At 42.8% G+C, this 23384-nt stretch overlaps 1 protein-coding gene across 3 annotated transcripts in view; it reads right to left on the reverse strand.

Moving 5' to 3' along the window:
- Window positions 1–291: 291 nt before the first annotated feature.
- The window catches only part of LOC120515670 (A disintegrin and metalloproteinase with thrombospondin motifs 16), a 330557-nt gene continuing 307464 nt past the window's right edge, over window positions 292–23384 (reverse strand). For all 3 annotated transcript variants that reach the window (XM_039736888.1, XM_039736889.1, XM_039736891.1), the window contains 4 exons: window positions 17417–17611; window positions 11368–11592; window positions 5691–5838; window positions 292–1739 (listed from right to left, as the gene is read on the reverse strand). In XM_039736888.1, coding sequence (XP_039592822.1) covers window positions 1624–1739; window positions 5691–5838; window positions 11368–11592; window positions 17417–17611 — 684 coding nt within the window. In that variant the 3' untranslated portion in view covers window positions 292–1623. The remainder of the gene's footprint in view (window positions 1740–5690; window positions 5839–11367; window positions 11593–17416; window positions 17612–23384) is intronic.

Here is a 23384-nt window from a genome sequence, read left to right on the forward strand (position 1 = left end):
GCCTTACTGCCTTGTCTCACGGGATGTTAAAGTGTCTCCAAGAAAATCACCTCTTGCCTCCTTCCAAGCCTTCCAAGATTTTTTTTAATAATAATAATAATTCTTTACATTTATGTAGCACTTTTCTGACTATTCAAAGCACTTTCAACACTGCAAGGCCCGAAATGCAAATCCATGATCTCCTTACTGTGAGACAGCTGCGCTACCCCTGGTCTAGACCTGTGAGGCAGTGGCTCCAACCATTGTGCCACACCTGAGAAAGAAAGCCAACAAAATGAAAGGAAAAACAAATGCAAACAAAACTTTTTATTAAAAATTTATTTAAAAAATTTCAGAAATCCATAAATATCGATACTACCGTACAGCTGCACCGTAAAATTCTTAAATAACAGCATCATCCGAAATGAAACTGTCCCTAGGTGAGGTGGCATTTTTCCAAGTGTGCAGCGTACCCCCAGAGTGCCGAGTGCTTCAGTGCTTACATGTGAAGAAAGAAGAAATCTGAAGTTCAGAAGGTTATATTTTGCATTCTCATTTTGCTCTGTACTCCTGAAAATGTGTAATTGCAAATTTAACATCTACTGTAAAAAGCCGAGAAGTAGCCAAAAAAAAAGAGCTTATCTGCAATGCATTTCGTATATTCAGGCCACAATACGCAATGAAAGATAGCAGAGGGTCCATTGAAATGGCAAAAACCGCACAGAAGAAAGACGTTAAAACCCTTCCATAGAAATAAAACCATCCGTAGGCTGGCGTTCCTCTCTACTGTGCCTCGTCAATGTGCCATGGGGACGAGTCTTATCTCTGAGACCTCCGCACACGTAACAACTCAGGACCATTCTCCTTGTCAGCAGAACTCAGAATAGCACCATTGTATTGAAATCAAATCTCCAGGAAGTGGCCGACGACAGGCCGTGAAGCTGTGGCACGCCGCAGGGTTGGCACTTGGCTTCTCTCAATGGTGGATGAGGTAAAACAAACAGGTTATAATCAGCCCTTTTATTTTGTTCCCCTCCGTTGCAGAACACCAAAAGACAACCCAGGCACATTGTGATTTCTATTGTGAAAGGAAAAAGCAAACCTCGCCATGGTTCTCTGCACACAGCTGTGTACTTGCTGGTCAGTGACCTTTTGACTTGTCTGAAGAAACATTCTTAGGCATCAGAAAAAGCTTCAAACACGGCCCCCTCAGACAAGCGCAGCACTAATTTGAGAAGAGCGGGACCAGATCAGCCATGTAGATCAGCCTGTTTCAGTTTCCTCTAATGGCAAAGTCTGTGCAGGGCTGTTAAATGGCGTATGTGTCTCTTCCTTTTGACGTTACTTCTCTCGGTCCAAAGATCTTGTTTTAAGACTTCTCACGTGGACCTTAACAGTGCTTAAACACTCAAAATGAGGGGGGGGTGGGTGGGGTGGTCCAGGTTGGCAAGGCCGGAAAGCTCACGTCCAGTCGTCGCTATTTGGAATTTTCACCATGTCAGCAAAACTTAAAAAAAAAGTCCAGCTCTGTTCTGCAGTTTGGCGACCTTACCAGAAAAGCTTGGGTGAGACTTACAGTTATGTGGCTGCTTCCTAGGGAGAGAAATGACATTCTCTCCAATCCGGCAAACTGTTCATCAGGACTTAGAGGTTTGACTGAGAGCACGAAGCGCAGCACTGCCTGCCATAAAACTTGTGATTGCAAACTCCATGCTGGGGAACAAGGTAGCACCAGCTGAAATGATCCTTGCAGGTGACATCTGGCGAAAAAAGCATAAAAGAGAGTGTCACGAAACTGAGCCGCCATTAAAACATGTCGGGCAAATCTGAGGTCACTGATAGCATTTGATATGCATGGCAATCACGTACTGTACCTTCAGCCCATTTGATTTAACATGATATCACCAATGTAAAAGATGGCACTTCTGATGTTGGTTTTATGTTTTGAACTGGGTACCTAGCTATGATAATAATAATTAATGAATTACATATACATAGCATGTTTGTTTTTTATTTATTTATTTATTTTATTTGCTACACAAAAGAGGAAATAAGGACAGCTATGAAGAGGATGAAGAATGGGAAGGCTGTTGGTCCAGATGACATAATTGTGGAAACATGGAGGTGTTTAGGAGAGATGGCAGTGGAGTTTTTAACCAGATTGTTTAATGGAATTTTGGAAAGTGAGAGGATGCCTGAGGAGTGGAGAAGAAGTGTACTGGTGGGCCGATATTTAAGAATAAGGGGGATGTGCAGGACTGTAGTAACTACAGGGGGATAAAACTGATGAGCCACAGCATGAAGTTATGGGAAAGACTAGTGGAAGCTCAGATAAGAAGTGAGGTGATGATTAGTGAGCAGCAGGATGGTTTCATGCCAAGAAAGAGCACCACAGATGAGATGTTTGCTCTGAGGATGTTGATGGAGAAGTAGAGAGAAGGCCAGAAGGAGCTGCATTGCGTCTTTGTGGACCTGGAGAAAGCATATGACAGGGTGCCTCAAGAGGAGCTGTGGTATTGTATGAGGAAGCGGGAGTGGCAGAGAAGTACGTAAGAGTGGTACAGGACATGTACGAGGGAACTGTGACAGTGGTGAGGTCTGCGGTAGGAGTGACAGATGCATTCAAGCTGGAGATGGGATTACATCAGGGATCGGCTCTGAGCCCTTTCTTATTTGCAATGGTGATGGACAGGTTGACAGACGAGATGAGACAGGAGTCACCGTGGACTGTGATGTTTGCTGATGACATTGTGATTTGTAGCGAGAGTAGGGAACAGGTTGAGGAGACCCTGGAGAGGTGGAGATCTGCTCTAAAGAGGAGAGGAATGAAGGTCAGTAGGAACACCAAGACAGAATACATGTGTGCGAATGAGACGGAGGTCAGTGGAATGGTGAGGATGGAGGGAGTAGAGTTGGTGAAGGTGGATGAGTTTAAATACTTTGGATCGACAGTACAGAGTAATGGGGATTGTGGAAGAGAAGTGAAAAGGAGAGTACAGGCAGGGAGGGTGGAGAAGAGTGTCAGGAGTGATTGGTGACAGACGGGTATCAGCAAGAGTGAAGGGGCAGGTCTACAGGACACTATTGAGACCAGCTGTGTTATATGGGCTGGAGATGGTGGCACTGACCAGAAAGCAGGAGACAGAGCTGGAGGTGGCAGAGTTAAAAATGCTAAGATTTGCATCAAGTGTGACGAGGATGGACAGAATTAGAAATGAGGACATTAGAGGGTCAGCTCAGGTGAGACAGTTGGGAGACAAAGTCAGAGAGGCGAGATTGTGTTGGTTTGGACATGTGCAGAGGAGAGATGCTGGGTATATTAGGAGAAGGGTGCTAAGGATAGAGCTGTCAGGTAAGAGGAGAAGAGGAAGGCCTAAGAGAAGGTTTATAGATGTGCTGAGAGAGGACATGCAGGTGATGGGTGTGACAGAGCAAGATGACGAGAACAAGAAGATATGGAACAAGATGATCTGCTGTGGCAACCTGTAACTGGAGCAGCCGAAAGAAGAAGAAGAAGAAGAAGAAGAAGAAGAAGAAGAAGAAGAAGAATTTGCTACACCAATTTAATGGCCACAAAAAATGAGTTATGTGAGGAGAAATCTACCTGTCGGTGGGGGTCTGTTCAGAGGCCAATAACCCGATTTCTCTAAGCAGAATAAAGGTTTACATGGCACTCTAGGAACCAGGTTTCTGTGAATAATCAAATTATTGAAGCATAAGTAGCAATAGACTCTAACTACGGACCTCCAGAGCTCCACTCCGTTGAGGAGGTTGTCACTTTATATACTGCTCAAAAAAAATTAAAGGGACACTTTTGAATCCGAGTATAACATCAAGTCAATGGAACTTCTGGGCCATTGATCTGGTCAGTTAAGTAGCAGAGGGGCCTTTTCATCAGTTTCAGCTGCTGGAGGGAGGCCACTGACATTTTTCCCTTCTCATCTGTTTTGTCACTCGTTTTGCATTTGGCTACAGTCAGTGTCACTACTGGTAGCATGAGGCCATACCTGGACCCTACTGAGTTTGCACAGATAGCCCAACTTCTCCAGGATGGCACATCAATATGTACTTCCCATTGCCAGAAGGTTTGCTGTGTCTCCCAGCACAGTCTCAGGGGCATGGAGGAGATTCCAGGAGACAGGCAGTTACTCCAGGAGAGCTGGACTCGCCCCTCATAGAAGGTCCTTGACCCATCAGCAGGACCCACCGGTATCTGCTTCTTTGGAGTAAGGAGGAACAGGATGAGCTCTGCCAGAGCCTACAAAATGACCTCCATCAGGCAGGCCACTGGTGTGAATGTCTCTGACCAAACAATCAGAAACAGACTTCATGAGGGTGGCCTGAGGGCTCGATGTCCTCTAGTGAACACTGTGCTCACTCTCCTCCTGGCACCGTGGAGCTCTATTGGCATTTGCCATAGAATACTAGAATTGGCAGGTCCACCACTGGCACCCTGTGCTTTTTGCAGATGAGAGCAGGTTCACCCTGAGCACATGTGACAGACGTGAAAGGGTCTGGAGAAGCTGTGGAGAACATTAGGTTGCCTGTAACATCATTCAGCATGAGCGGTTTGGTGGTGGCTCAGTGATGGTATATATCTGGGGAGGCATATCCATGGAGGGATGCACAGACCTCTACTGGCTAGATAACAGCACCTTGACTGCCATTAGGAATCGGAATGAAATCCTTGGACCCATTGTCAGACCCTATGCTGGTGCAGTGGCTCCTGGGTTCCTATAGGTGCATGACAATGCCCGGCCTCATGTGGTGAGAGTATGTGGGCAGTTCCTGGAGGATGAAGGAATTGATACCATTGACTGGCCCCTACGTTCACTCGCCTGACCTCAATCTGATAGAGCACCTCTGGGAGGGTCATTATGTTTCGGTCCATCCGACACCTCAGACTGTCCAGGAGCTCAGTGAAGCACTGGTCCAGATCTGGGTGGAGATCCCCCAGGATAATATCCGTTGTCTCATTAGGACGTTGTCAGGCATGCATACAAGCATGTGGAGGCCATACAAACTACTGGGTACGATTTGGAGTCGCTGCAATGACATTTCGGCCAAATGAACCCGCCTGCTGCATAATTTTTTCCCTTTGATTTTTGGGGTGTCTTTGAATTCAGCCCTCTGTAGGTTGATCATTTTCATTTCTATCAAACGATGTGCCATCTTTTTGTTCCTAACACATCACCATATCAGATATCAGTAGAGATAGCCAGCAGGATTTTTCTCCCATTGAGATCTGATGTGATTTCAAAGTGTTCCTTTAATTATTTTGAGCAGTTAGGCTATGGTTAATATTAGGGTGCTGGTGTATGTGTGTGTGTGTGTTTCGGTGTTATCTGACTCTAGTCAACAAATGAGGTGACAAAATCCTGCAATCCAATTGGCTGTCCAGCGGAGCTACTGAATCGCAGAGCTCCGGTGGTCTGCAGCTGGACCCATCTGACATTTAGACGCACTAAAGGAGGAGTTTCTTCATTGAGAGAGCTCCCTCTAATGGCCCCTGGTGTTCCTGCAGTACTGAGGTCAAGCTCACTCATAAAGAGCCGCAGTAATTCAGACTCAACGATGCCTCCCTCTTACATGACGCAGTTTCATCGTCCTACACAGATCACTTACTGTCAAGTGCCAGAGTCACTTCTGAGGGGGTGGCCTGTGAGTGCTATAATAATCAATAGATTTGCAGAAATAAAATAAAGAGGTACCTTTTTTTTCCAATGATGGGCAGAAGTTGGTATTGCAGGCTTGAGACATCACCGGCTTTGAATGAAGGAGACATCCTGAGGATGGTCTACCAAAAGCCAAGCATTGCACGGAGCGAGCTTGAACACCACCTCCGCAGGTCACTGTGCACTGTGAAAGAAACACACGATTAATAGTTTATTTCCTCCGTATGTTGTAATCAATGTCTGTCCATTTTTATTGTAAGCAGACAGTAAACACAATGCTAATAATTTAACAGAAGCCATCCCCAAACCTAGAATTAATGTCAAGAAGGCCAAAACTTAACCCCCCCACCTAGCCATAGGACAGCCACCCTACTATCATACAACACGCATCCCATTCAAATTTCTTCCTTCTGCCAGCTGAGCTCTTGCTGTATTCGTCTCGTCTGAGACTTGATCAGGACAAGATGACCAGTAGATGATGTTACCTGAAGGAGCAGGCTAAATCGTACACCGGGGAATGGGCAGACGTGGAAACATCAGGAGAACAAACTTGAAGCTAAACGTCAGAGCAGGCAGGCAATGTGGAGTCGTGGGCAAGGCTTCAGGCCTCCAACTATGAGGCTGTTGGTTCAGATCTCACTACACTGTGACACTGTGTCATCTCATTAAAGACGTGTAATCAATGGTGTCCGAAACGCTGCAAGTTGTCTTAGATAAAGGCATCAAATATTTAAATGAGCCAAATATTTGAAGCTCAACAGTTAAAAAGAGAAGGACAAGCTGTCTGGTCACCTTTCCTTAACTAGTATTTTTTTATTTTTTTCAAGTTTTTTTTTTTTAATTTTTATTAATTTTATTACAATCCATACAAAGCAATCAAGATTTTACAAAAAGAAAAATTGAGTTAAGAACAGATCGATCCCCACCCCTGAGAGAGAGAGCAAGCCAAATAACGTTAAATTTAAGGCTTGTAAACATACCTAATTTAAAAAAATTCTCTGTGCTTTATGAACTTATTTTAAAATATTACTGATTAGATCCTGCCATGTTTTGAAAAAGTCTGTACAGATCCTCTAACTGAGTATTTGATTTTTTCCAATTTCAAATAATATAACACATCGGTTTCCCACTGACTTAAAAGAGGAGAGTTTGGATTCTTCCAGTTTATCAGAATGAGTCTGCGTGCCAACAGTGTAGTGAATGCAATCACAGTTTGTTTGTCCTTCTCCACTTTAAGCCCCTCTGGAAGAACCCCAAACACAGCTGTTAATGGGTTAGGAGGGATTGTGAGTCCAAGGCTGTCTGAGAGGTAATTAAAATTTTTGTCCAGAATAATGTTAATTTGGTGCAGGCCCAGAACATGTGACCTGTTGAGGCTGGGACTTGGTTGCAACGTTCGCAGGTTGGATCATGTCCTGGAAACATTTTGGAGAGTTTTAGTCGAGACAGATGTGCTCGATAAATAATTTTAAGTTGTATAATTGTATGCTTTGCATATGGAGCTCGAGTGAATTCTCTGCATTGCTACTTTCCACTCCTCTTCTGATATATTAATTGAGAGATCTTTTTCCCAGTGTCCTCTTGGATCTTTGAAAGGGAGAGATTGTAAAAGGATTTTATATATTGCAGAGATGGAGTCTAACTCCTTGAAATTGAGCAATCATTTTTCCAGCATGGATGAGGGTGCAAGATGAGGAAAATCTGGAAGGTTCTGTTTAACAAAGTTCCTGATTTGAAGATAGTGAAAGAAATGTGTAGCTGGAATGTTAAATTTGGAATGTAATTGTTCATAGGATGCAAAGACGTTGTCTATATAAAGATCTCTAAGCAAGTTAATTCCAAATTTTTTCCAGATATTAAAAACTGCATATGTCTGTGAAGGTTGAAAGAGGTGGTTCTCTTGCAGAGGTGCCACAGATAGAAGCTTCTCCGTCTTAAAATGCTTTCTACATTGGTTCCAGATTCTAAGTGAGTGGAGCACAATTGGGTTTTTTCAAGTTTTAAAAGTTCAGATTATTCCCAGGAGCACAGTTGCCTTAACAAATTCAAAATTAAAGACGTCTGGCAACACTGGATCTTTTCCTAGAGTTAGCTATCTAGGCAAGCTGAGTAACTGGGCAAGAAAATTTGTTAAATCAGCACTAGTGAAGATTCATAAAAGGAGTGGTAATGTTTGCAATGCACCATCGGTTGGAAAGACAAATGTAATGTATTTTATCAGTACAAATGTTTGTGATGCTCCATATATTGGAATGATGCATGCAATGCATTTTATCACTAGAACTATCTGTGATGCGTCGTCTGTTGGAGTGATAAATGCAATGCATTTTATCACTACAAATGTTTGTGATGCACCATCTGTTGAAATGAGCTTTGATTTATTTATTTTTTCGACTAGTTTTTTCCTTACCCAGTGCCATGAGCCAAATGACTAAGCTAAGTGACCATTCATTCTGCTTTTTCAAAGTCATCCTATCCTCATGCCGCATTCATTATAAAGAAAAATGTGGCTCTCTCAGGTTTATTAAAGTTTACGCCTCGCCAAGCATTTACACTGGCAGCAGTGTCGGGCGAAGCCCATTTGGGTGTGTTTGATGGATTCTGATGACCTATGGGGAGGTGGTCCACTTTGATGTCCAGATTGCATGCCCCTTCAATAGTGCAAACCACAGCCCCTTGTACAAACACCACCTCCTTGGTGTACTGAGCATGCGCACTTTCACTTTCAGAAACGATGCCCACTCAGTATCATCATACTATAATCTGGAACACCTTCAGAAACACAAATGTGGCTTCTTTGTGTTCATACCGCGGACATTATTATCATACTTCTAAGACCTTTACCATTAAGCAAACTTAAATTAGACTTATGAACTAAACATTTAACTACATTTTTCAGTGAGTGCAGCAAAGCAAGTTCTTATCACAATGAAGAATATAAAAAATTCATATTTCCATGTCACAAATGGCATTGATGGCTTAGGTGTAGCATCAGGACATTTACTTTAAGACACTGTGACAAATAGCCAGGGCTCTTACCTGGCCGGGATGCCTTCATAAAGGAAAGACCCGAGGGAACAGATATGCACAAGGCACTGCCACCCCCAGAGTACTAGATGGCAGCCCCTCCTTGGGTTGCACCAGAGCCTCGGATTCCTACAAACTCCATGAGAGTTGGAGTTTGGCACAGCCCTGTTGGGTTCCATGGGGGCTGCCAAGGGGGAGCCGCCGAGCCCTACTTTTGTCGGGTTTCATCCCCACCTGGGAGTGCTTTTGGACCTCGATAACTAGCCACCTGGAGTGCTCCCTGGTGCAGCAAACAAAAAAGGCAAGCGGTTCCCATAGCCAAAAGTACTAGGGTGTTGTACCGTGTTAGCCATTATGAATGTAGTGAAAAGTCAAGCAAAATGGCACCTTTTATTGGCAAACTAAAAAGATTACAATATACATCTTGCCTGAAGAAGGGGCTTAAGTTGCCTAGAAAGCTAACATATTGCAATCTTTTTAGTTAGCCAATAAAAAGTGCCATTTTGCTCGACTTTTCACCACAGCCAAAATAAAGCCTGTGTGTTGCTGGACTGGTGACTAGTGCTGTCTGTGTGGGTCAGGTGTTTGGGGAGAAGGTGCACCCCTGGTGGCCACAACACATAGAAAAAAAAATAAAATGAAAAAAGCAGGTAGCTTTGTATTTAACTAAAACCTAAAAATCATGTGGAAAGTGATATTCCTGTAGACGAGCTGAAGTCAAGTCAATAGATGACTGCTTGCTCAAGTAGTGAAAAGGCTTTGGTGTGGCTGTGTGGAGAAATCAAGTCACATGACTGTCCATATATTACAACTTAAAAGAATGTGCTGGCTTAACTGACTGTTGACATCATATAAAATAATCTTTTCACATATTATATATATTATATAATATACTGTATATATTGAATATACAGTACTAATACATCTTCATTAAATCGGAAAAACTTATTTTATTGAGATATCATTAGAACATTAGAACACTCTAGACGAGAACAGGCCATTTAGCCCAACAAAGCTCGCCAGTCCTATCCACTTATTTCTTCCAAGAAAACATCAAGTCGAGTTTTGAAAGTCCTTAACGTCTTACTGTAAACCACACTACTTGGTCTCTTATTCCAAGTGCCTATCGTTCTTTGTGTAAAGAAAAACTTCCTAATGTTTGTGTGAAATTTACCCTTAACAAGTTTCCAACTGTGTCCCCGTGTTCTTGATGAACTCATTTTAAAGTCACCATCTCGATCCACTGCACTAATTCCCTTCATAATTTTAAACACTTCACTCAGGTCTCCTCTTAATCTTCTTTTCCTTAAACTGTAAAGGCTCAGCTCTTTTAATCTTTCCTGATAATTCAACCCCTGTAGCCCTGGAATCAGCCTAGTCGCTCTTCTCTGGACCTTTTCTAGTGCTGCTATGTCCTTTTTGTAGCCTGGAGACCAAAACTGCACACAGGACTCCAGATGAGGCCTCACCAGTGCATTATAAAGGTTGAGCAGAACCTCCTGTGACTTGAACTCCACACATCAAGGCGCTATATAATCTCACATTCTGTTAGCCTTCTTAATGGCTTCTGAACACTGTTGGGAAGTCGATAGCTTAGAGTCCACTATGACTCCTAAATCGTTCTCATAAGGTGTACTCTTGATTTTCTGACCGCCCATTGTGTATTCAAACCTCACATTTTGACTTCCTATGTGTAATTCTTTACATTTACTGACATTAAATTTCATCTGCCACAAATCTGCCCAAGCCTGTATGCTATCCAAGTCCTTCTGTAATGATATAACGGATTCCAAATTATCTGCTAATCCACCTATCTTGGCATCATCTGCAAACTTAACCAGCTTGTTACTTATATTTCTATCTAAGTCATTTATAAATATTAAAAACAGCAGCGGCCCCTGCACTACCCCCTGCTGGTCACCACTCTTAACATCAGCCAGTTCTGATGAGGTTCCTCGCACCATCATCTTCTGCTTCCTGTGTCTGAGCCAATTCTGCACCCATCTAAAACATCACCCTGAACTCCAACTTCTTTTAATTTGATGCCCAACCTCTCATGTGGCACCTTATCAAATGCTTTCTGAAAGTCCAGATAAATAATATCATAAGTTCCACTTTGATCATATGCTTTTGTTGCAACTTCATAGAATTCCAACATGTTAGTAAAACACGACCTCCCTCTTCTGAACCCACATTGACTGTTCCTAATAACTCCTGTCCTTACCATGTGTTGCTCAATCTTATCCTTAATAATTCCTTCCCTTAATTTTCCTGTGATCATATCATATCATATGTGAATTTCCTCTTGGGATTAATAAAGTATCTATCTTTTATATTTGCCTTTCATATCTATCTATCTATCTATCTATCTATCTATCTATCTATCTATCTATCTATCTATCTATCTACTATACTAAAGTCTATCTATCTATCTATCTATCTATCTATCTATCTATCTATCTATCTATCTATCTATCTATCTTACCCTGACTACATACTAAAGTCTATCTATCTATCTATCTATCTATCTATCTATCTATCTATCTATCATATAGTGCCATTCATATCTATCTATCTATCTATCAGTTCTCATACGTCATGCTTGGTGAGCGAAAGGATCTTTTATTATTTTTTTTTCTGTTTAGTGTAGTCATGACAACAGCATGACAATGGAGGTCCACCTTACCTGAGACCATGGAGAGGTGTACCAGTTGGCTAAACTACTGCTGGGAAGCTGAGGTGCGGCTGGCCTGGGGCAGGCAGGAAGGTCACATTCCTTCTCGAGGTCTAAAGACGGCTTCGGGATATGCTGACATTTTTTTGCCGCAAGCTCTTTATATTTTCCTTCATCGTCCTTTTCAGCACATTTCAGGAGCCTCTTCTGAATGCCTTTACCACAAGTTACAGAGCACTGCAGAGAGAAAAGGTTAACATCGAAATGAGAAAGAAACATAAAATTATGCTACTCTGTCACTGTCCGTTTGTAGAGGAGAACCTAAAGAGCGGTGGCTTCAAATGTGAGCAGCAAGAACAGCAGCGATCTGTCACAGCTGGGATGTTAAAGGCCATCTAAAGCCTGCAACGCTGCACAGCCATCTTCATTATGTACTGATGGCTGGGCAAGCAAATCCTCGTCAGGATAGCAAGCCTCCTAAACAGTCAGTGAGAAACAGCACTAATGCTTATGAACCTCACACACTGGCACTGCGCTCCACTCGGCCGGGACGCCTTTACGCTAGAAGGACTGGGGGAGAGAGAGATAGTGTATGCAGAGCTTTACCTACCCCAGAGTGCCAGGTGGCAGCACCCCCTGGGTTGCAGCAGTGCCTCGGACTCCTGCAGGGCTCCATGAGAGCTGGAGTTTGGTGCAGCACTGTTGGGTTCTGTGGGCACTTCCAGGTATGGCCAGATTTAGGTCAACGAGTACCTGGAGTACTTCCAGTTGCCTTATAAAAAAGAGCCAGCAGGCACTTCTCCAGGAGCCAAAGTCAGGAGGAGGTGGGCAAAGCTTGCTGGAGGAGGAGTGGAGGCGAAGAAAGAGAAAGAAAGAAGAAGTAAAGTGTGTTTGTGACTGTGCTGTACACGTTTCCCACGGGAAAAAGAGAAAAATAAAAAACGTGTGTGTGTTGAACTTGTGTCCCGCATCTGTCTGTGTCGGGGTCAGGGTGGCTGATGTGCCCCCCTGATGGTCCACAATATACATACACTACCAGTCAAAAGTTTTAGAACACCTACGTTTTTCTTCAAATTTAATCAGTTGAAATGCAATGAATGACCTAAAATGGAGAAAAGGTGAGCAGTAAACTGCCAGAGGTTTAACTTTAAAGTTTAGGTTAGCAAAATCTGAAATTAAAAGGAAATTTCAGAATATGCCAAATGGGCTTTTTTCAGGAAACGACTAATAGGTTACAATCTACAGATGTTCTGCAGCAGTTCAAGTAAATCCATCCATCCATTATCCATCCATCCATTTTCAAACCCGCTGAATCCGAATACAGGGCCATGGGGGTCTGCTGGAGCCAATCCCAGCCAACACAGGGCACAAGGCAGGAACCAATCCCGGGCAGGGTGCCAACCCACCGCAGGACACACACAAACATACCCACACACCAAGCACACACTAGGGCCATTTTTGAATCGCCAATCCACCTAACCTGCATGTCTTTGGATTGTGGGAGGAAACCGAGCGCCGGAGGAAACCCACGCAGACACGGGGAGAACATGCAAACTCCACGCAGGGAGGACCCAGGAAGCGAACCCGGGTCTCCTAACTGCGCCACCGTGCCGCCCCATCCATTATCCAACCCGCTATATCCTAACTACAGGGTCACGGGGGTCTGCTGGAGCCAATCCCAGCCAACACAGGGTGCGAGGCAGGAAACAAACCCTGGGCAGGGCGCCAGCCCACCACAGGGCACACACACCCACACACCAAGCACACACTAGGGTCGATTTTTAAGACTGCCAATGCACCTAACCTGCATGTCTTTGGACTGTGGAAGGAAACCGGAGTACTCGGAGGAAACCCACGCAGACACGGGGAGAACATGCAAACTGCACGCAGGGAGGACCTGGGAAGCGAACCCAGGTCTCTGTACTACCAGGCAATACCGCCCGGTTCAAGTAAATGGAGCCTTGCAAATTAAAGCAAACAATTTGCACAGGTGTCCCAACTTCTGTCGATTACTTACAAACCCCCTGTCTGTCTTAGCGCAGAGTTGGAACAGATTAAAATTAAAATTTTAATTACCCCTTGGGGACAAATAAAATATCCTCTATCTACCGTATATACTCGCGTTTAAATTCTCCCGCGGATAAGTCTGGGCTTGATTTTACTGTATCATTTCTGGTATGTTATAATGTCGGTCGCATAAGTTGAATGCGGAAAACTCCCGCTATTGGTCCAAGAGATTACGATATGCTAACGCCCACCTGAGAGAGTAACCACGGAGCACACGGCCTTTTATTTCTATGTATTGTGCCTACAGTATGTGACCACACGGTAATACCCTAACTATTCCAAAGAGACGTTTTCACCGTTTAGTGTTTCTGTATCTCACACCCTCATGCACCTTTATCGTAAGAACATCCCTTATCTGCGATGGAGCGTTCGATCAGAAGAAAATATGAAGCTGGTTTGAAATTAAAAGTCGTTGAAGTGGCAAAAGAAATTTGTAACTGTGCTGCTGCAACAAAATTCGATGTGTCTGAGAAACTGGTGTGAGATTGGAGGAGGCAAGAAGATGTAAAAAATAATAATAATAATAATAATAATTTGTATTTTTGAACAGGCGTATAAGTTGGGGTCTGAATTCATGATCGATTTTTTGGGTTTCAAGACCCGACGTATATATGCGAGTGTATATTTCTAACATCCCAGCCAGCAGGAGTGTGCAATTAAGGAATATCCTAATACTGGATGCACAGGGCACAATGTGGCTGAATAATGACGTATTAATTAAATTACATGTTAATAACAATTCAGCTGATATTTAAAAATGGCACCTCACGTTAAATCACAATGTGGAAACATTTGTTATTGAACGATCGCTCCGTGAAATGATTCTCATGGACCACTCATTACAGCTTTTATTCCATTCAAGATACAAAAAATTGCATTTTGCAAAGTACAGTTCTGGAGACTTTTAATACATCATATTAATCGATTAAAAATACAGAATATGCACAAGCAGACCCCTAAATCCCATGATACTGTAAACAGAGTTTATGAAGCATAACCAACGTCTTACATGGCAGCTATTCAGACGCAGCAGACAAGGGATGACTTTGTCAGTGCTTAACGTAGCTGTTAATTAAATTACTCCCTTGCAGACGCTCGTCAGATTTACAGTATAATTTATAATTACATTAAGAAGTTGGAACAGGAATTCTCACTTTATAATTTAGTGGTTATGTATGTAAATTAATCAGGTGCCCCAAGGCTTTTTCAATGTTGGACTTGGCGATTAATTAAATAAAACAGAATTTGTGTTGTGGTAACAAATGACCTCCCTGAACAAGACACATTTGTGAAATAATGAAGGATATTAAAAAATGAACCTCCGATATGTAATTAGCTGTAAATCAGATTAATAAAAAGTGGGCCTTATGGCAGTCCAAATTCTTCATCTTCATCAGCATGACACGTGAAGTCATTAAGGGCATAAAACTGATTTGTGCTCATTTACTGGAGGGCGTGTGTGCTGAACGGCAAATCAGCATCACTATTGATAATAAAATAAAGATAAAATATTACGATAAAATGTTATTTTCTTGGCGGCATGGTGGCTCAGTGAGTAGCACTGCTGCCATGCAGTTAGGAGACCTGGGTTCGCTCCCCCGGTCCTCCCTGCGTGGAGTTTGCATGTTCACCTCGTGTCTCCGGTTTTCTTCTGCAGTCCAAAGACATGCCGGTTAGGCACATTGGCAATCCTAAATTGTGTTTGGTGTGTGTGTGTGCCCTGCAGTGGGCTGGCACCCTGCCCGGGGTTTGTTTCCTGCCATGCGCCCTGTGTTGGCTGGGATTGGCTCCAGCAGACCCCCGTCACCCTGTAGTTAGGATATAGCGGGTTGGATAATGGATGCATGTGTTTTTCTTAGACTTTTTGCTCTAGCTCCTTTGAATATGTAACGTAAACTTACATTAAATACAAAACACAGAAGCAATTTGTTCAAATTTAAAATGAAGGATGCATGATGTTGTAATTAATTATTTAATAGGATTTCATCAGATGTCTAGCTGAAGTCTGGAAAGAAACTGGAAAAGAAAGGCTTTTCCACCCAGAAAAGGACTCTGTGATCTGAGCGCAAGTGCAGACAAACACAATATGCAAACATACATGGGCTGTGGAAAAAGAATCATCGAAAAACTGGCCGTTCCTCCTTTGGCAGCCAAAACCACAAATACGCACTTCTGGCAGCAGCAGATTAGACCTGCACAAAGTTCAAGATGAACAACTTCAGCCCGACCATATTCTTAGGATACCTAGGGTGAACAGCTCTCTTCAGCTCATTACACAGCAGCTCTACTGGGTTCAGGTCTGGGCTCTGACTATACTACTCCGAAAGATGGATTTTCTTATTTTGAAGCCATTCTTTAGCAAAATTACTTGAATGTTTATGGTCATTGACCTGCTGCATCACCCAACTTCTACTGAGCTTTAGCTGGCTGACAGCCACCATGATATTATCATATAGAACACTTTGATAAAACTGCAAATTCATTTTCCCCTCGATGATGGCAACCTGTCCAAACTCAGAGGCAGCAAAGCGGCAAAGCAGCCCCAACTCAGGACGCCTCATTACTGGGACTGATGTTTGCATGAGGTGTACCTTTTAATACCATATGTACTGCTGCATGAAAGACAGAAAAAAGAAAAAGAAATCTAATTTATAGTGCCTTTCACATCTATCTACCTATCTATCTATCTATCTATCTTGCATTTCACATCTCTATCTTATATGGGGTCTATCTCTCTATTGTCATAAGCGTACACATAGGAGACAGTTTAAGGGCTTTGGTGATGGTAATTCTCTGTCGATCTAGGAGGGTGGTACTATTTGATAGCAGTCTCTGTTTATCCTCCTTCTACAGACAGGGAGACTGACAGCAATTCTCTCTTGAAGTCACTTCTGGTGTCCACCTACATGGACTTTAAGAGTCTGGATCTTGGAAGCCAAAGCCTGAATGATCGTTGTGACATCTTTCTGTTCAGTCATATTATAGTCCTTTGAGAATCCTGCCGACTATGCCACCGTAAGAACCAGACAAACAAGATTAGAGTGTTGGGGCAACTTTTGGCTTACCCTGCATAATTGGATGATCTTTAAATCAAAATAAACTTGTGTAAAATTCCAAAAAAACAGTCTTTTCGGACACGGGTCTCTTTCGTCAACTGGCAAAGATGGTGTTGTTTCCAGTTATGATGTAATCAGACAAGAGAAGGTAGGCCCAGGTGGGTGGACACCAGAAGTGATGTCAAGGAAGAAGAGCAGTCAGTCTTCCTGTCTGCAGAAGAAGCAACACCTCCTGGATCAGCAGAGAGTTACCATCACAAAAGCCGTCAGACTATCTATAATTCTATTTAATTCATAGTGCCTTTCACATACGTATCTAGCTATTATATAGTGCTTTTCATATCTATCTATCTATCTATCTATCTATCTATCTATCTATCTATCCTGACTACTATACTAAATTCTAGCTTTCTATCTATTATATAATGCCTTTCATATCTATCTATCTATCTACAGTATCTATCTATCTATCTATCTATCTATCTATCTATCTATCTATCTATCTATCTATCTATCTATCTATCTATCTATCTGAGTTAAGTTAGGTGGCCATTCTAAACTGGCCCACTTTCTAAGAGTTTATGAATGTTCCCCATTCAGGATTGAGTTTCTGCCATTTTGTCCAGGCACTGCACCATGAACCATAAAGACGTTATTCATTTTCAGCGTAGGACTAATTTTCCTGTCATGGCTGGGAGTAAAGAGATTGTTTATGGGGGCTCAACCTAGACCTGCACAATGCAGAGAATGTCACACTCACCACTGGGGACACCTGTTTGGTCTCCTAGATGCCCCACATCCAGGATTAAAACACACATTTAGAAGTGTAAGGAGACAACGGCACTGAGGATGACGAGAGTGGCAGCAGTGAACAGAAAGAGAGATGAAAACAATGAAAATGAGAGAGAAAAAAACACATGAAAGAAACAATGACCTACCTCTTGCCAGGTGGAGACAAACCACTGGACTTTTTTGTGCTTCTGGCAACGTTTCAGAAAGCAGCTTTCTTGTGATTTGGGCTTATCCTCTGTAATGCAAGCACTGTCTGGAAGGATTTGTGGCTTTGGAGACGGGTTCGTGCTCTTACACACCACTGTTCTCTTCTTCTGCCCTTTGCCACATTTACGGGAGCACTGCGTATAAAGAAATCATTTTTAACAGAGTTATTATTAGGAAGACAACAGCTGATGATCCAACAATGCAATAAGATGAAGGTCTCAGTTTGGCTATTTGTTCAGTAATTAAATTTAAGACCTAACCAAGGGGTGGCGCCATGACACCACATATCAGTCTCTTCTACATACAGCAGCATACCAGGCTGTTCTTATTTACATAATTTTGCATAATTACAAAGTAGTGTTGTATTTTACTTTAAGCGGACTCCTAAATGTTCTTACGTGCGATTTAATAAATCAATTGTGTAGCTTGGACTGTGGTGTCTCCTGAGACGACATATAAATAACTGCACTGAATGGGAATCAGACGTGGAGTAAACGCTGGCACTTGTTTCTCGTGGTATCTGCGTGTAATGTAAGAGCAGCAATCTGTTCTTCTAACATGGCCCATTACTGATGGAGCTGCTGGTGCTGTGAAAGCAGTTGTGTTACTTTTGGTGTCATATTGGTGGCATGGTGGCTGTTGGCGCTGCCTCACCTATCAGGGCATTGCACTTGAATCCTGGTTGTTATCGGTGTGTGGAGTTTCCATGATCTCCTCAGGCCTGTGCGAGTTTCCCTCTTGGTAACCCAACTTTCTTTCGATATTTCTAAAGATGTATGTTTTCGATTAATCGGCAATTCCAAATTTGCCCTTTGTGTGTTATGTCTGAAGGATTTTTTAATTTTTAGCACCTTTATGGGGAGTGTTTTATTAAAGACTACATGACTAAACTGGAGTTTTTGAAATCAAGGAATTAGATTTTGGTACCTTAACCCTAACCCTAACTCTACTCCAACAAACATTTTACGAGAAAAATAAATGAATTAGGGCATATTTCAAACAGGAATCCAAAACATCAAGCAATACAAGATGTTTGCATCGATTACAAAATTTAATAAAAACAACATTTATAAACTTAGAAATAAATTTAGAAGCCATAAAGATTTCCAAACACTAACAGACAATCTCTCTTATATATATATTTCTCTTCTGGTTCATCCTGCTTCCTCTTCAAAACTGATCCCGCCCACACGCAGCCTACACTGCATTTCTCGATTCCTACTTGTCTTCTTCCAAACCCTTCCCCACGCTGCCTGCGGCCTCCCATACACCCCCACGCCACTTTTCTCGATTCCTATTCTTCCTTTGGTCTACCGCGTCCCCCGACAGTAAAATGAATGACAGTATCTTCTCTATCGACGGGTTTTTGTACAACGTCATCCCTATTCTGGGATCTGGCAACTGCCTGTTCCTATCAGAGGGTTATTTCTTGACACAAATGATTTACGAAGGCAATGCACTCTCACTACATCATAGGACAGTAGATTTCGCTGCATCACATTGGGACAGATTTGGAGACGTTCTTCCTGTTGTTCTTTCCAATGCAAGTCTAGTTATCATAACAAATCATGAGTACTATCAATCCATGGCAACATCTGGAGTTTATGGTGGTGAAGCTGAAATTCAAGCTCTTTTCGAGATTCTTCATGGTACCATTGTCATTAACTTCAAACATGACTCCAACATCCTGCCTTGCATTATGTTTGCAAAGATTTGCGTTAATCTATAACAACCAGTCGTCAGCCACAGTCAGTTGTACGTGGCTTTTTCTAGGGTTAGATGTTTCGACTCATTATCTGTAGTCTCCAGCAAAACACCGATTCACAACTGCGTCTTTCAAGAAGCATTTCTTTCTTCTTGATTTCTGAATTCCTTTCTCACCGTTTTCTGTTTCTATTCTTACACCACCATATGCTACGGCGGGTGCCAGCTAGTTCTGTATATTGCAAGAGCCCAATATGTTACAAATTTAAAAGTTTCAGTGTGAAAAATACTCTCTAGAAAAGATTAACGTATTACAAGTTATAAAAATGTATAAAGAAACAAAAATAAATAAATAAATATGATTGGTCCAGGAGGAAGCTCCACCTGATGGTTTCAAACACCATTCCGATCGCTGAAGCAACACAATACAGTCGCTAAAGCAAACCAGGAAACAAGTTAACAGTAAAAGAGAATTTAACAAAGAATCTAAACAGATTTAGAGAATAGTAAATTAAAAAAGACAAAGAAGTAAAACAGAAAAGCAAACAAAATTAATAGTAGGGGGAAGAATACACAATGGGAGGTCTGGAAATCGAGAGTACACCTTATGAGAAGGATTTAGGAGTCATAGTGGACTCTAAGCTATCGACTTCCAGACAGTGTTCAGAAGCCATTAAGAAGGCTAACAGAATGTCAGTTTATATAGCGCCTTGATGTGTGGAGTTCAAGTCACAGGAGGTTCTGCTCAGCCTTTATAACACACTGGTGAGGCCTCATCTGGAGTCCTGAGTGCAGTTTTGGTCTCCAGGCTACAAAAAGGACAAAGCAGCACTAGAAAAGGTCCAGAGAAGAGCAACTAGGCTGATTGCAGGGCTACAGGGGATGAGTTATGAGGAAAGATGAAAAGAGCCGAGCCTTTACAGGAGATTAAGAGGAGACCTGAATGAAGTGTTTAAAATTATGAAGTGAATTAGTCCACTGGATCGAGACGGTGACTTTAAAATGAGTTCATCAAGAACACGGAGACGAGTTGGAAACTTGTTAAGTGTAAATTTCGCACAAACATTAGGAAGTTTTTCTTTACACAAATAATGATAGACACTTGGAATAAGCGACCAAGTAGTGTGGTAGACAGTAAGACGTTAGGGACTTTCAAAACTCGACTCGATGTTTTTTTGGAAGAAATAAGTGGATAGGGCTGGCAAGCTGTGTTGGGCTGAATGGCCTGTTCTCGTCTAGAGTGTTCTAATGTTCTAATGAGAGCGCAGTCACTCGTCTAATAAACGAGTGGGGAGGAGAGCCTGATAAACAGCTAAATACACCCAACCCTCATTTTTCTCTAAATATGATTGTCAAGGTTAGTGAAGTTATTTTTTGTCATCTTTCCACAGTGCCATTTTGAATTCTGTAATATTTGCTTTCTCCGTTGCCTGGATGGTTTTTACCAGGAGTCCTCAGGAATGCACAATGCGTGACGTCATCTGCGTCACCAGAGAAAAACTTGTCACACGCCTCCTTTACTTATTCGAGTTTGGATCAATTCAACTTAAGTTTTTTCTTCAGCGTATGGAAGGCCTGCTCAAATGGGTTGAAATCAGGTGACTGGCTTGGCCATTCAAATATTTTCCATTTTTTAGCTTTGAAAGACTTCTGTGATGCCTCAGCAGTGTGTGTGGAGACAATGAAGACCCTGTCACCCACACTACTCTTCTAGGTCCTAGGAATGTTAAGTAGAGGACCAACTACAGATGATCAGACTTGGAGGGCAGGGGCATGCAGATGTAGAAGATCAGAGAGGTAAGGTGGAGCTTGGTGATTTTAGGCTTTATGAGTTAGTCGAGGTATTTTATGGTGGATGCGAAATTTAATTGGGATCCATTGTAGTGCCCTCAAAGGTGCCCCAACATCTTCCTGTTGCTCTTTAGAACATTCTAGGCAAGAACAGGCCATTCAGCCCAACAGCGATTGCCAGTCCACTTCCTTCTTCCAAAATAACATCAAGTTGAGTTTTGAATGTCCCTAAATTCCACTATAGGGTGGTCCAGATCTAATTATGCAATTTTCATTACACTATAACTTAAGTTTATTACATAGAAAATCACCCGAAAAGTCCCAGACCATCGAGAAGTGTGCGAACTGACGACATGAAGAATCGTGTTCGCACTGAACTGGAATTGTCCCCGCATAAATCAAAGTCATCCAGACGATCTGGATCTGCATAATTAGATCTGGACCACCCTGTACTTGGACAGAGCTGACTATACTCCCTTAGAAGCCTGGCGTTCTTCAACATCTGCAATAAGATGCTGCAGATATTCTGTCAGACAGTTGTGGTGAGCACCCTCTTCTACGCGGTGGTGTTCTGGGGAGGCAGCTTAAAGAAGAGGGACGCCTCATGCCTGGACAAACTGGTGAGGAAGGCAGGCTCTATTGTAGGCACGGAGCTGGACAGTTTGAGATCCGTGGCAGAGTGACGGGCGCTGAGCAGACTCCTGTCAGTCATGGAGAATCCACTGCATCCACTGAACAGGATCATCTCCAGACAGAGGAGCAGCTTCAGCGATAGACTGCTGTCACCATCCTGCTCCACTGATAGACTGAGGAGACCCCACACTATGCGACTCTTCAATTCCACCCAGCGGAGAAAATGTTAACATTATTCAAAGTTATTGTCTGTTATACCTGCATTGTTATCACTCTTTAATCTAATATTGTTTTTATCAGTATGTTGCTGCTGGAGTATGTGAATTTCCCTTGGGATTAATAAAGGGTCTATCTATCTATCTATCTATCTATCTATCTATCTATCTATCTATCTATCTATCATATAGCGCCTTTCATATCTATCTATCTATCTATCTATCTATCTATCTATCTATCTATCTATCTATCGTGCCTTTCACATCTATGTATCTATCTATCTTTGGAAGGAAACCGGAGCCCACTGTGGAAACCCAGCAGGAAAACATGCAAACTCCAGGTAGGGAACACCAGCGACATGACCCCCTGCGAGACAGCAGTGCTACCGTTCCGCCACCGTGTCACTCCATGTGTGTAATTATTAACAGTATTCATTATTTAAACAAAGTTAATGATTTATCTGTAAGATGTAACATACATATTTTAATGCATTTCATCATGAAAGTGATATCAAGTATAAATCCAAGGATTCTAAATGTGCAGAGAGTTGGAATATCATATGTTTAATGTGTTCTGTGTGGTGATCTATCACTGCTTGCTGCTGCTGTGAGGTCAGGAAGAAGTCCAAGAAGCTCGTAGTGATTAAAAACAGGGATGACGTTTACAACGGTCTGCATTAATGATAAAGTAAACTATGAGGCTAAAGTGGACATTTCTAGATTAAAACCAAAATTTTCACTTTAATCACAAAATACACGTTTTCACCATGTCCTTCATTTTTTTCTCTGTGGCTCAAATACAGCGCTGTACATTATGTTGCTGTTGTGAAGTTGCAAAAAAAAAAAGAGACGGCACAAAAGATGGTATGTGAGACTTTTAAAATGTACCGTGTCATTACGATCGGGAATATGCGATGCTTGAATATAAAAGGACCACGAATGCAACTGTATGTCGGCATTTTGCTCCACCATATCGAACCAGTCATCAAACATCGAAGCGCGCACATTGAACCTAATAGGATCCACAAAGCGGCTCTCTGTCACATGCAGGTAGTGTCACAGGAGGCTGGGGGTGGTACCCAGCCGGGATGCCCAGGAGGACCACAGGAGGGCTTACACCTCCCCCAGACCACGTGGGGGTGACTGCCTTGGTGGCTTTGGGGACAATGGGAACTGAGCTTGGAAGCTCAACCCTATAGGGGCCCGTGGTCACCGCCAGGGGGTGCCCCAATGCCTGAGGAGCCCTGGCCCTCGGCACTTTCGCCACACCTGGAAGTGCTGGGGAGAAGAACAACAGGGACACCCAGAGTGCTTCCGGGTACGCAGCCAGTACTTCCGTCACACTGGGGAGTGCCGGCGGAAGATTATCGGGAGGCACCTGGAGCTCGTCCAGATAGGGATAAAAGGGGCTGCCTCCCTCCATTCGGAGTCGGGAGCAGAGAAGGATGGAGCGCGGGAGGAGAGGAAAGGATGCGGCCTGAAGAGAGAGAAAGAGAGGCATTGTGAGGCCTGGATTTTGGGGGAGTTTTAGGGGTTGTGTGTGCACCTCTGTAAATAGCAATTG

This window comes from Polypterus senegalus, chromosome 15, assembly GCF_016835505.1.
Source record: "Polypterus senegalus isolate Bchr_013 chromosome 15, ASM1683550v1, whole genome shotgun sequence".
NCBI classification, from domain to species: Eukaryota; Metazoa; Chordata; class Cladistia; order Polypteriformes; family Polypteridae; genus Polypterus; species Polypterus senegalus.